Here is a 15294-nt window from a genome sequence, read left to right on the forward strand (position 1 = left end):
AGCCAACGGGAAAGTGGAATCTACCAATAAGGTACTTGAAGCAATCCTGACTAAAACTATACACTTGCATAGAAGAGATTGGGTAAAAAAGTTTCCAAATACACTTTGGGCATGACATACCACATGGATAAACACTATCGGACATACTCCTTTTGAGATTGTCTATGAGAAGAAAGTCTTGCTTCCAATTGAATTCTAAATGGAGACTTTTAGAACAACAACTAATTTGGCCCTTGATCTATCTGGGCTAAAAAACAAAGGTTAGCACAATTGAATGAGCTAGATGAGATTCAATAAGATGTTATTCAAATAACCAACATAGTCCAACAGCGGGGATAGAGATGGCATGACAAATTCATCGAATTTAATAAATCCAAGCCAAGTGATTCAACATTTCTTTTTTACTCTAAATTTAAGAATTTTGAAAGAAAAATTCAAACTCATTGGCTTGGTCCCTATGAGATAGATATTGTATTTGATAATGGAGCAGTTAGAATCAAGACTATTGATGAAGAAAATATCACCTTCCTTGTTAATGGCCATAGATTAAAGTTATACCATAAACCCTTAACAAGGGAATAATTTGTCAAATATTTGCAAAATGATTCTGATTTCAAGTTGGTTGAAAAAGGATACTCTTCTCCTCATCCTCCAACTAGATTGTGATTTATTTCTTTAAGTTGAAAACAAAAAGAGAAGAAAATAAAAATAATAATATTTCATGTCTATACAAAAAATCTTAACTGAAAACCAAGAGTTCTGGGCAGTTTAAATTTTCACAATTCCTTGTCTTGTCCTATTTCCTTTTTATGCTGCTTTTTTCTTCTAATAAATTTTTCAGGTCTAATACGTATTTTTTGAGAACCAATTTTCTTCAATAATTCTTAAAAGTTAGCAATACCAATAAAGATCAATCACATCAACAACAAGAAGTTCTCAAGAAAAGTTGTAAAGTTCAGAAGATAGCTACAAAATTCGATAATTTTCGTAGCTCAATTCAAATTCTGTAGCTAATGACAGATCTCCAAGAATAAGTCAATCATTAAGCATCTGAAAGGAATCATAAATATTCAAAATGGACAAACGGATACATCAAAGGGTATGTACAAAGGATATTAAGTCATTTTTCATTAAGAAGATGATAGATTTATGGACTTGAACAATAATTTTGATACATCTTCTTTTGAAATTATGACTACGTACTATAATCTTGATCATGATATTCACAGAATCACCCTTATCATAATCCATCTCATTATAATAAATTCCTTCCATCACATTCGATTGACATGAAAAAAATCCCAGTGGTCTTATAAAAACATATCAGAAGAATTTCTGGAAAACCATTAGTAAAGGAGGAATTGGATTCAAACACAATTACCTATTCATTTCACTCATACTCTATCTCCATCCATCTCACTTACCCCTTCATTTTTATATCCACCTTCACCCATACCCCTGACAAGAAATAGGAAATTTGAGGATTCAACTTCTCTTCCACCATGGGTGTTACTGTCAGATTCAATCCACATGGAGCAAATTTTCTCAGTGTGTATCTGAAGGTTAGAGATCAACTACAAAAGGTATGGTGGCTTCAGTTCTTTGAGAAATTCAATGGGTACAAACCATAGGTTACAAGAACCTTCGCTAGAGCATTTGATGGTGTTGAAGTAGAAATAGGAGATATAAAGCTTAAGATTTCCAAGTCAGAGGTAATAGGACTGCCTCTAATTGGAGAAATTTGGTTCAAAAGTCAGAGGCTCAAGGATGAATATTGGAAGAATTTCTTGCATAACCTGCACATGGACACCTCAAGAGTCAACACTTTAAAAAATGGATACCAATCATTTCCTTGAAGAACAAATAGACAAATCTACTGTTAGTCTTGCAAAATTTTCTAACTTGTGAAGGCATGTTTGGTACTATCGTCTTTTACCATGCTAGGCTCCTTATGCACTTTGTTGAGGGAAAATAAATGAATTTGCCTTACTATTTAATGTGGAGTCTAAATAAAAATACCTTCAATATTCAGAGATATTTTCATAATATCGATAGAGCCCTATATCGTCATGTTCTGATAAAAATTCTCGTTGAAGCTTATTTAAATTCCATTGGTGATAACTAGCAATATCTTCTAGTTAGAAATCATTTTGTATAAATTTCAGAGGAGGAGGAATTACCAAAAACTAAGAAAATCCAACAAAGGAAATCTCAAAACCCTAACCCTTAGAATATCATGGAAGAAGAAGGGGGTTTGACTGAAAATGAAGTAGAACAAATGGAGGTGTTAGCAGAAGAAACATAGGATGATGTCCCCCTCAGCCAATACCTTGAAAAAGTTAAACATAAAAATAAGAAACAAGAGGTTAGAACAAAGAAAGCCAGCTGGAATGAACAAGAACTAGATGCCACGAAGAAGATAGAAGTAGTTGAAGAAAATTAAACAAAGATACAAAGAAAGGGCAACAAAAAAAATATTATACAAGAAGTACCAGAGCCAAAGAAAAAGTGAAGAAGCAAATGACTTTCCAAACATTCAACTAAGCCAGCTTGCCAAAACCCTCCATAAACAGTTAATATTGAAGAGGAATATGATATTAACATAGGAACAAAGGAAAAATATTCATTTGATCAGAGTCCAATAATAAAAATTCCTAAAAATGATCCAACCCAACAAGAAGTTTACGAATATTTGGAGACCTTGGAGAAAAGAGCACAAAATAAGGTAAAGTCCCCTGAATAAACTCAATACAATGAATAAATTTTATACGATGATGATAATATATTTGATTTGGAGACTCATACAACTACTTACCAAGGGAAAAAAAAAAAATATATATATATATATATATATATATATATCAAGCAAGATATTTCTTAGTTAGAGGTACTAGACAAGTATATCAATGAAGAAAATGAAATGGCCAAAGCACAAAAAGAACTTTTGAAGGCACAAATGACACTATGTTGTTAAGAATGTTTTTTTAGTATAAAAACAAAAACAAAAACAAAAATCTTAAAGAAAACAACAAAGTGCTTAGAAATAAGATCAAAGGGCTACAAACAAAACTTCTCATGATAAAACCTAGATGGCCTATTAATGTGAAAAACAAGGGGATGCCAAGAAATATGGATGTGTTGATTTAGGCCTTATAAGAAGCACATTAGCAAGGGGATTTCTTTAGTTTTAAGTTTTGTGCATGAAGACATGCAGCGTCCTCATCATGGGGGAATTTTGGATCCTCAAATTGTCCTCAATTTTGACACTCTTTTCCCATTTTTCCATCCATCGCATATATTCTTTGATATATATTTGTTGGTTATAAGGTTGTCAATATCATTCCATCTATAACAAAAGGTATCAAATCATTATTGCCTATAATCCAAATTTTCTTTATGAAATTGACTAAAATATCTCTTTGGCTACCAAATTGTAACATTTTCATAGCTGGCTGAATTTTTTGTAGTTCAATCCATGGTTATATGGGATGCAGAGACTTCCAAGGTGAATAAAAGATATGATAAAATTCCAAATGTCAGAGACATGGAAATCCACCTATGGAGCTTACTCATAAGGTCATTAGGATCAAGGATCTACTTGGTTAAAGCTTGAGTCAACATTATTTTGTTCATACGCAAGGGTTTCAGACAACAATTTTAAACATCAAGCAAGCGTGGAACTTTATAGCAAGTGATCAAGTATCATGAGAGTTGATAGTTGATGTGTAGATGAAGAGGATCTGCATGACTTGCTATGACAGAGCATATCATGCAAGATCCATTTTCCCAATTAAATTTCAATGTTGTGTTGTTGATTTATGAACTTTACTTTATACATTTCCTTCTTTAAGTTGTTAAAAATAGATGTAATATAAATATCTCTTCTATTTGAAATATGGGGGAGGATAGCAAGGTTTTGAAGCACTTTAAAGTTTGTAATTCAAGAAATGTGTTTATCAATATAATTACTTTGTTCCAAACTGTTCGCATGCATCATTAATTGATTTTATTTGAGCTTACCTTGCCTTACACTCAACAGACGGACCCCTGGAGAGTTGTAAGATAGTCTAGCTATTTTTTTCTCAACATACTTCTTGTTTATTCACTCACCAATTTCATTGTTACAGGCTGAGCGCTCTCTAGAAAATCAAAACAACACAAAAACATTTCTTTTCTTAGTTCATTTAATTGGATTTCTTTACTTATTCTCAAATTTAGATGATCATATTAGTTTTAATCATAGTTGCATGCATTAGTAATCTATTAAGGCTTGTATTTTCATTATTCTATTTGATTTATAATTAGAGTAAAATTTTGATTCAATTTTGTGTTTTGAATCAAAAGCCTCAGAATATAATTGAATTTGATTTTGCAATTAGCATAAGGGTTTCAATTCAATGCAATAAATTAATTTCAATTCTACTCTTAGAAAAGATTTCAATTCTTGTCAATAGTATAGTCTTTCGATTCAAGTCAATAATATAAATTTTATTTTCTGTCATTTCAATTCATGCTTTTAGAATGATTTACTTTCAAGTTATTTTGATTCCACAAGCCTCATAGAAAGAACATGTGTGTACTTTTAATGAAAAAATAATCTTGATTTAATTGCATTCCTATCGATTAAATGTGCATTTTTATCATAGGATTCAACCAAGCACATATGATGCATGTATACTTCATAAGTTTATGACTCCTAAGTGGAAAATTAAATGACGTAATTTAACTAATAATTATATTACCCAACACATCATGGAGCCAACTAAGCACTCTCAGTTTCCTCCTGTAATGATTTTTTTGATGTTTTTTATTCTCTTCAAGGCTTGTCTCTCGGTGGCTCAGTCCCACCACAAAATGAGTGTTTTGAATTTTTAATGTTTAGCTTAAACATTGTTCAGATGATGCATTGCACAAGACTTTATTTGCAAATTTTGCAAGGGTTCTTTGGTTTCCTTCTCCAAGGACAGAGAACCTTGATGGGTGATGGACAAAGACCCCCCAAAGTTTTTTGCATGTACTCTATGTATATGTCCATGTTAATATAATGTGAATCCTCCTACAACAATTTTTTTTATGTTTTATGTTATGTTCAAGCACTGTCTCTCGGTGTCTTGATCCCACCACAAAATGAGGGTTTTGAATTTTTTAATGTTTAGCTTAAACATTGTTTTGATGATGCATTTCAAAAGACTTGATTTGCAAATTCTGGAAAGGTTCTCTCGTTTCCCTCCCCAAGAGAAGAGAACCTTGATGGGTGATGAGAGAAGACCCCCCAAGATTTTTTGCATGTACTTTATGTATATTTCCATGTTAATATAATGTGAATCTTTGCCAAAAAATAAAAAACAATGTCCTAATGGGCCTTAGTCTTGTGGTGTAACAATTCCCCAATGGGCCTCGGTTCATGGGTCTAACAGTAGCCTCTTTGGGCTTTCTTATCTATGATATGAAAAAATATTATGATAGAGATATGAAGAGATATGTTGAGCCCTATGGCAAAGATATCATGACATGCTTATGACCATTCCACTGCATTATTATTGCTAATGTTCTCTCTATATAATTTATTATGATGATATGGGGTGAATGCAAAGTGAAAATGTTGAGATTCTTTTAAAATGCAGTTATCTACAATAGAGACTTCTATCCCCAATAAAATTAACATTGTTACTACTCTACTGGTTAGTAAAGATATAACAATGTAAAAGTGTGTAAAATAGTAAAATAAACAATCTAAAATTTGAATCAATCAGATTGGCCAAGAAATGAAGCATGGGTGTGCATTTTAGTGAAGCAAGGCAATTTTGGCCTGCTTCACAAAAATGCATGCCCAACCTTCATTTCAAGGACAAATTGAATGATTCAACTTGGAGAGTATTTTTTTACTCATAAGTAACATTAATACAATTAAATATTTTTATTTTTTCACATATATATTTATTTTGTTTAAGAATACTCCAAATTGCATGGATTTCATAGGGTAAAAGGCAGGGTTTGTGTGCCTCAAATAAATGCACACCAAGACCTGTAATTAATTAGCAGTGATATAATGATCATTCCATCCTATGGGTTTGTGAAATTGTACCTCAACATTATGGTGTAACAATGCCCTAACGGGCCTCAGCCTTGTGGCGTAACAACACCCTAATGGACCTCTATTCATGGGTATGACAACGACCTCTTTAGGCCTTCTTATCTGTGATATGAGAAAATATTATGACAGAGATATGAAGGATATACGTTGAGCCCTATGATAGAGATATCATGGCATACCTATGACCGGTCCACTGCATTATTATTGTTAAATTTCTCTCTACATAATTGCTTATGATAATATGGGGTTAATGCAATGTGAAAATGTTGAAATTGTTTTAAATGCAATTATCTACAATAGATACTTCTATCCCTAAGAAAATTAACATTGTTACTACTCTATTGGTTAGTAAATATATAACAATGCAAAAGCGTGTAAAATAGTAAAATAAACAATCTCAAATTTGAATCGATCATATTGACCAAGAAATGAAGCTTGGGTGTGCATTTTAGTGACGCAAGACAATTTTGGCCTACCTCACAAAAATTCACACCCAACCTTCATTTCAAGGCCAAATTGAATGATTCAAATTAAAGAGTATTTTTTTACTCATAAGTATCATTAATATAATTAAATATTTTTAATTGTTCACCTATATATTTATGAAGCGTAAGAATACTCCAAATTGCATGGATTTCAAAGGGTAAAAGGCAGGGATTGTGTGCCTCAAATAAATGCACACTAGGTCTTGTAATTAATTGGTAGTGATACAAGTATCATTCCCTCTTGTGCGCCTAAAAATTTGTACCTCAATCTTGTGGTGTAACAAATCCCTATGGGCCTCAGTATTGTGGTGTAACAACGCCCTAATGGGCCTCAGTTCTTGGGTATGACATCGGCCTCTTTGGGCCTTCTTATGTATGATATGATAAAATATTATGACACAGATATGAAGGAGATATGTTAAGCCCTATGACAGAGATATCATGATAGACCTATGACAAAGATACCAAGATAGACCTATGATTGTTCCAATGTGTTTTTATTGTTAATGTTCTCTCTAAATAATTCCTTATGATGATATTGGATTAGGGAGAACGAGCTCTGCAGGAAACAATTAGGGTTTTCTCTGCAACCCGTGACGGCGCAGACTGTCGAACGCAGGACCTGCACCCAAACCAAATCGGATCTCTAGGCGAAAAGAGAACCAGAACCGCGCTAGTCAAACGCCATGGAGCCGCCGCAGGGGGGGCGTCAGGGCCCTCCCCAATGCAGCACGATCCGGACAATGATTTCCTCTTTGGCTCGATCAATAGGGAGATTTTGAATAAAGGAAGCACGCCACAGCAAGAGAATAAGAAATCAGGAGATCCTCAAGGCCAAGCCAGCGGCTCGCAGGACAAGGGGAAAAAAAACAAAGAGGAATCGCCAAAGGTCACTTCAGCCACCTGCAAACCAGTAGCTGCTGAAAGGCCAAGAATAGAATTACCGGGACACCTGATAAATGCTAGAATCGAGTTCATGAAAGAACACGCCATCATAGGGAAGTTCATAGGCTTCTGGCCTACGGAAAGAGCCCTATATGGATGGATTGCTGCCAAATGGAAACCAAAAGGGGATGTCCTGTTGCAATTAGGACCGAAGGGTTTCTTCACTGTTATCTTCTATTGCGTTGAAGACAAACTCAGAGTACTGGGAACAGGGCCTCATTTCTTCAATGCAGCAGGTCTGTACATGCGAGATTGGATACCCAGATTCAACCCGGACAAGGAGGACCTAACATGGGCACCAGTTTGGATTCGAATGTATGGGCTTCCCGATGAATACTGGGACGAGGAAACCCTCAGGAAGATTGGAAATGGAGTGGGAGAATACATCAGAACGGCTGAAGAAACCAAAACACGCAGATTCATCTCATACGCCCGCATATGTGTTTTCATAAGGCTGAATGAAGCATTACCAGAATCGATAACGCTCTCCCACTGGGATGAAGAATGGATCCAGCCCCTGGACTATGAGCATGTGCCCTTCCGCTGCAGAAGATGCCATGCTCTTGGTCACTTATTCAGGGATTGTCCTCTGAATGCCACAGCAGCGTCTCAGAATCCCTCAGCCACATCCACTCAAGACGGGTTCATCAAAGCCCCCAGTAGGAGGCGCGCGCACAGAAAAGCCACCAATGGGCAAAAGGCCCAGCAGAATAACACCAGCGGTCAAGCTTCTAAGAATAGCTTTGAAATCCTAGCAAACTCCTCAGAGGATATGCCCACGACATCGGAGCTCCGCCCTTCCCAGCCGTCTTCCTCTGCACCCCCTCCTCCACCGCCATCCTCCCCCTCCCGCAGGACCCCGGATACCTCCCTAGATTCTCCTGGGGGAGCTAAGAAAGTTTTGGCCGAGAAGGATCAGGAAATGGAAATGGGAAGCGCGATGGATCCGCCCTCAAGCACACAACCTTACGAGGAAGAAGGTAATCAGGTGAAACCTATGGAGGAAGAACCCGAGAGCATCGACTTGCAAGGCCTGAACATTCAAGAGCTGGAGTTAGCATGCAAAACTAAAGCTTATGACAACATCTCTGAATCCCAACTCAATACACTGGAGGTCGTCATTTCAAGAGCTTTTCAGCAGCAACAATTAGGGATCCAACCTGGAAGCTTATGGGATGGAAGCCAACCACCAAAAGAATCTAAGAAGCGAGGAAGAAAAACCGATCTGCAGAGAACCATTGAGCTCGGGAGGCTCTTGCTAGACTCTGGAAGGTATGCGAAATTGACAAAGTATTACAAACCCACTGTAAATAGTGATCAATGAAGTTAGTCTCTTGGAATTTAAGAGGGCTCAACAGCCCAGGGAAACGTAGAATGTTGAAAAACATGTTTAGAATGGAGAAGCCACAAATCTGCTTCCTCCAGGAAACAAAATGTAACAGCAACACCATAGATAATATCCTCAAGAAGGCATGGCCAGGTTGCCGCTCAATGGCAGTAGACGCTTCTGGAGCATCGGGGGGGCTAGCCATCGCATGGAATGAACAAGCAATAGAACTTTCAGATTTCAATGCCTCCCATCATCTAATACAGGCGACTTTCCATATTCTGGGCACGAATGTTCATGGCAACCTCTCAAATGTGTACTTCCCACAGGACACTGGGAGTAAAATAGCTCTCCTCAACACCATAGAGGCTCTGAATAACAACAGAAGGTTCCCTCTATGGATTATTGGGGGCGACTTCAACATGATTACGAAGCTAGAGGAAAAGAAAGGCGGGAGAAATAAACTGGAGCAAGAAACCACCCACTTCAAGAACTTCATACAAAATGCCTCCCTCATAGATATGTCGTTCTGCAACGGTACGTTCACTTGGAGCAACCGCAGAGCGGGAAAGCATCATATCACCTCTAAACTCGATCGCATCCTCATCTCGGACAACGCGATTCACTTGGGAGGCGACTTCTCAGCAGCTATTCTCCAGCATGTGGGCTCGGACCATTGGCCAATAGCCCTTCAATGGCAACGTCCTGGGGATCAAATGCGAAGACCCTTCCGCTTTGAAGGTTTTTGGCTCACACACCCTGAGTTCAAAGACTTAGTAAAATCCATTTGGACCTCCTTCACTCCTCCAGAAGGATCCATGATGTATCAATTTCAGCAGAAACTCAGGTACCTTAAAGGCCACCTAAAGAGATGGAATAGAGAAACCTTTGGAGACATTTTCAAAGCTCAGCAGTCCCTCAACATAGAACTAACAGACCTCCATCAAAAAATAATCACAGAAGGGCACACGGAAGGGACCTTAGAACAGGAAAGACGCCTCCACAGTCAAATCTAGGAAAGGCAGAAGCAGGAGGAGGTGTATTGGAAGCAAAAATCCCAAATAAAATGGCTGAGGGAAGGAGAACGCAACACGAAATTCTTCCATAGAACCACAATACAGAGAAGAATGCACAATAATATCCCTTTCATCCAGAAGCAAGGAGGCGAGAAGCTAGAAAAGCATGAGGAGATCGAAGCCGAACTACGCAATCACTTCAATCAGATCCTACAGGAGCCCGAAGGAGACAGGAGAATCGCAATCGAAAAAATCATCAGCAACGTCCCCAGAATCGTCACGGAATAACACAATGAACTCCTTCTTCTCCCAGTAATGCCTCAGGAGGTAGATGAAGCTATGTTCCAGCTCAAAGAAGGAAAAGCACCGGGGCCTGACGGTTTTACATCTACGTTCTTTCACACATTCTGGGAGCTGATCAAACAAGAGGTATGGCAAATGGTGGAAGAATCGAGAGCCCTTCACTGGATGTTACCAGCTCTCAACACAACGTTTATAGCCTTGATCCCCAAGGAGAAGGAAGCCATCACGCCTGATAAATATAGGCCGATTGTGCTCTGCAATGTTATATACAAAGTTGTCTCCAAAGTAGTAGCTAATCGGCTGAAGCCTCTGCTACCGTTGCTCATATCCCAGGAACAATCAGGTTATGTGGAGGGTAGACAAATTCTGGATGGCATTCTCCTCACGCATGAAATCATTCACTCCCTCAAACAGTCCAAAAAGGCAGGTATGCTTCTTAAACTCGATCTTTCAAAAGCCTTCGATAAACTCAGCTGGACCTTTATACAGCAAATGTTAAAAGCTTTTGGTTTCAATGCAATGTGGATTCGATGGGTTATGAGTCTAATAAACTCGTCTCAGTTCTCCATCCTTGTAAACGGCTTCCCTTCCAAGCCTTTCAAACCCTCAAGGGGAATTAGGCAAGGGGACCCCCTATCTCCCTTCCTTTTCGTACTCATGGCTGAAGGTCTAGGTCGTCACATCAAGCAAGCTCTCCAATCCCACCAGCTCAAGGGTATCTCTGTTCACAGTACCCCAGCCACTTCACATCAGCAATTTGTGGACGATACTATGCTTTTTGGCTACCCTTCAGCCCAGGAAGCTGCCCGCCTCAAATCCTTACTTTCTGACTTTGCTGAAGCTTCAGGCACGGATGTAAATTGTTCCAAATCGCAGATTTTCTTTTTCCATACGCCTCCCCTTGTAAAATCTGCCATCATTCGCATCCTTGGATTCCCGAGCGCCTCCCTCCCCTCAAAGTACCTTGGAGCCCCCCTTACAGCCTCTGCTCTTAAGCACTCTGCTTGGCGCTCTCTCATAGAGAAATTGGAATCCCGTCTCAACTCTTGGACGCATAGATCTCTCAATCTAGCCAGCAGAGTTGTACTCATTAAATCCGTGCTTCAAGCCATGCCGCTATATTTATTTTCAATTCTTGCAGCGCCCAAATGGGCCTTGAAGAGAATAAGACAGCTTCAACGCAGCTTTCTCTGGGGAGGAACAGCCACTAATAAGAAATGGGCCCTAGTCAAATGGCCAACAGTATGCCAGCCAAAAGATAAAGGAGGCATTGGGTTGCGGGATCCGGAGCACAGTAATGCAATCATGTGTGCTAAAATCTGGTGGCAATGGATCACCAACCCGGAAAAGCCGTGGGCCAAGCTCTGGACAGCTAAGTATGCCAACAATAGACCCCAGGAGGAGCTCATCCGTTTCATTCCATGGGAAAAAGGCTCGCTTGTTTGGAATGCAGCCAAACAGCACTACCACTTAATACAGCAACACAGCTTTTGGGAAGTAAGGAATGGGCAAACAGCAAGGTTCTGGACAGATGCTTGGAATCAGATGCCAAAGCTCTATCACACCCTCCACATATCTTTGGAACACGTCAAACAGGAGCAGCAGCAGGAAAAGATACACTACTACTGGAGACCAGTAATGGAAAATGGATTCAGGGAGTGGAAACTTGGAAATCAATGGGCAACCACCACCGATATGCAGAATACAGGGGTTCTAGAAAGGGAGCTGGACAAAAGAAGAATACGATACAATGAAGAGGACGACATACTAAGATGGGGATATCGCCCAAAAGGGGACTTCACCACTTCAGAAGCTTATAAGATTCTCTGCAACAACAATATCCACCCGGACCCCATTTGGACCAAAATATGGAACTTCGGTTCATGGCCCAAGATCTCTTACTTCTTATGGCTTGTTGGTCACAAAAAAATCCTTACATGGGATAAACTGAGAAGAAGGAATTTTCATGGACCTTCGCGATGCCCCAACTGTGGCCATAATGAGGAAACGCTTCATCATCTTTTGGATACATGCCCTCTAGCTAGTCAACTTTGGGATAAGGCGGGCTTCAGATGCCAAAGAAGGTGCAGAACACACGACGACATCATTGAATCCCTCAGGCACTGGACGCAGAACCCTTACAAGAGTGCTCTTCTCAATGGCTTATGGAATCTTTTACCAGGCCTCATAGCCTGGAGCATTTGGAAAGAAAGGAATAAGCGGATCTTTAAAAATCAAAGCACTCAGATTGAGGAGGTTTGGATAAAACTTTGTGGGAATCTGAGCGAAACTCTGAACCTCCACTCCTGGACAAAGGAAGATTTCCCCACGCTGGATAATGAGATAGGTATATTAAGCAATTGGCAACTAAACATCTCTCAACCCCAACAGAGGATAAGTACCACCACCAGCAGTGACCCAAGCACTGATACCTGGAGTGCTCCACCAAAATATTCTTATAAGCTCAATTTTGATGGAGCCTCCAAGGGAAATCCTGGAAGAGCAGGCTATGGAGGTATCCTTAGAAATCATGAAGGCACACCACTGAAGATATTTTTGGGATCCCTGGGCTGGGATACAAACAATTCAGCGGAAATCGAAGGACTATGGCAAGGACTCCTCCTAGCTGAAAATCTCCAATTGCAGCCCTTGATCATGGAAGGAGACTCCCAAATCCTTATAAACATGGCCAAGAGATTGCAGAATGGCTCTCATGCGAAAAGAATCACAAACAGTTGGCGACTAGCAGCACGCCTAGAAGCAATTGAATTAGCCCTACGCAGTGACAGGGTAATCTCTTTTTCTCACACAAAAAGAGAAGGCAACAAAGTCGCCGACCTTCTTGCCAACATAGGGGCAGAACACTACCATACTCTTCTCATTGGAGGCCCAACAGTGATCTCAGATAATGCTCAAGCCCAGGAGCTGAACAAGCTTATCCAAAATGATAGTGCTCTCCCGGATGCGGGTGCCACGTTAGGAGAAGGCAGTACGCCACATGGTGTACATGGGCGGGCTCAAGCATAAGCTTCTCCTTAAATGCTCTACGCCGCCCTGGCCAGCGAGCGTGAGAGCTATAGAGCGAAGGGACGGCCATTTATGGTCTAAGATGAGCCTTAGATGCAGTGGCAGAGGTGAGTTATGGCGCACCAGCACCAAGGCCAACTACCGCAGCATAAATCTGGAGAGTATGGGGAATGTTTGTCTGTTCGAATTGAGGAGGTGGAGGTCTGGGTTTCAGGGCTCAGAGAGGGAACACGAAGCCACCTTCGGGCTCACTGGAGCGGTGAAAAAGCAGAGAAAGGAAGTGCTGACAGTGTGGAAGACATGCCGCCAAGGCAAAGGCCCTTCAGTCGACGCGGCACCGGAAGAGGAGGAGCCTCACGCCCCCCTGTCAATCCTTCGTCGAATTGCTGCCGCTGTCTATGCCATAGGGTGGAGGAAGCCAACCCCATCCAAGCTCAGCAATTCATGGAGGCCAGGCCACAGAACCCAGGAGTTGCTCCGCTACCGGCGTTTGGCTCAGCGATTTTCTCTGTCAGCAATGTTCAAGGTAATTCAAGCATTCAAGCTCATGTTTCAGTTTTATTCGTGGAAAAGGCGAAAGAAGAAGAGGGGGAACAACCCAAGGCCCCAATTCACCCTATGGAAAGGGAGCTACCCCATGCCCCAATTCAACATGCAGAGAGTTCCAAAGCTGCTGAGGACAAAGCTGGGGCACAATCCGAGCCAGGAGCTGTTTCACCAGCCTCTCAACCAGCACCTGCAAAGGGCAAGGCCAAATATGACTGGGGACCTCCACCAGAAGGTGAATACTGGATCTATCCAGAAGACTCGGAGGAAGACTCAGATGAATAGTCGCAGGCTCAGCCCAGCACCAGTTCTCTGCTCGAGCTCAGGTTTTTTCGTTTGTTGTTTACCCTTCCACCAATGCTTAATGTATGGCGTTAATCTTTTTGTTTGGTCAGACAATTACGATGTTCAGTGCATGTCCTGTCCCCTGCGTGGGACTCTGATGAATTTTCTACGGCTCTCCTTTTTGCCCCTGCGTGGGAAAGGCACTTTTGTTTGGTATCGTTATCATAGCTCCTCTGCAATGGCATGGGCCTCCAGTTTTAGTAAAGGGCACAATGATACAACCCCTGCGTGGGCGCTTAGTCACAGGAAGAAGGCCCCTGCGCGGGTAACTAACTTAATGAAGCTATATGAGCAAGAGCGCCAACCCAGGCCTCTGGCAGCATGTAAACCTCAATGTAACTGTTCTCTGTTTTTAATGTAAATAATAGAAGTAGTGTAGCTTTAACGATAAAAAAAAAAAAAAAATTCCTTATGATGATATGGGGTGAATGCAATGTGAAAATGTTTTAAATGTTTTAAAATGCAATTATCTACAACAGACACTTCTAGCCCTAATAAAATTAGCATGGTTACTACTCGACTAGTTAGTAAGATATAACAATCTAAAAGTGTAAAATAGTAAAATAAATAGTCTACAATTTGAATCAATCAGATTCGAGAAGAAATAAAACTTGGGCATGCATTTTAGTGAAGCAAGGAAATTTTGGTGTGCTTCACAAAAATGCACGCCCAACCTTCATTTCAAGGCCAAATTGAATGATTCTACTTGGAGAGTACTTTTTACTCATAAGTAACATTAGTTCAATTAAATATTTTTAATTTTTCACATATTTATTTATGTTGTTCAAGAATACTCCGAATGGCATGGATTTCATAGGGTAAAAGACAAGATTTGTGTGTCTCAAATAAATGCACACTAGGACCTGTAATTAATTGGAAGTGATATAATGATCATTCCATCCTATGGGTCTGTGAAATTGTACCTCAATCTTGTGGTGTAATAGCATCGTAAAAGGCCTCAATCTTGTGGTGTAACAACTATATAATGGGCTTTAGTTCTTAGGTATGACAACAACCTCTTTGGGCCTTCTTATTTGTGATATGAGATCTGACCCACAATTCTAGGTCAACCTCCACACCATTGCCCATAACTTCTTGAAAATTCTCAGGATTATAAATGACATGAAAAAGAGGATAAACATACAAACTTGAGTCATAAACTTGACCTATAATGACTAGAACAAAGTAAGAATTTAGTCAAACATA

At 39.9% G+C, this 15294-nt stretch overlaps 1 protein-coding gene across 1 annotated transcript; it reads left to right on the plus strand.

The window, feature by feature from the left end:
- Nucleotides 1-9015: 9015 nt before the first annotated feature.
- Nucleotides 9016-9867, plus strand: LOC149170280 (uncharacterized). Its single transcript, XM_089425499.1, has one exon. The coding sequence runs from the start codon at nt 9016-9018 to the stop codon at nt 9865-9867; it is 852 nt and encodes a 283-aa protein (XP_089281625.1).
- The last annotated feature ends 5427 nt before the right edge of the window (nt 9868-15294 follow it).

This window comes from Pinus tabuliformis, chromosome 4_2 (genome assembly GCF_031772625.1).
Source record: "Pinus tabuliformis cultivar Carrire ecotype Pingquan chromosome 4_2, CPIR1, whole genome shotgun sequence".
Taxonomy (NCBI): Eukaryota; Viridiplantae; Streptophyta; class Pinopsida; order Pinales; family Pinaceae; genus Pinus; species Pinus tabuliformis.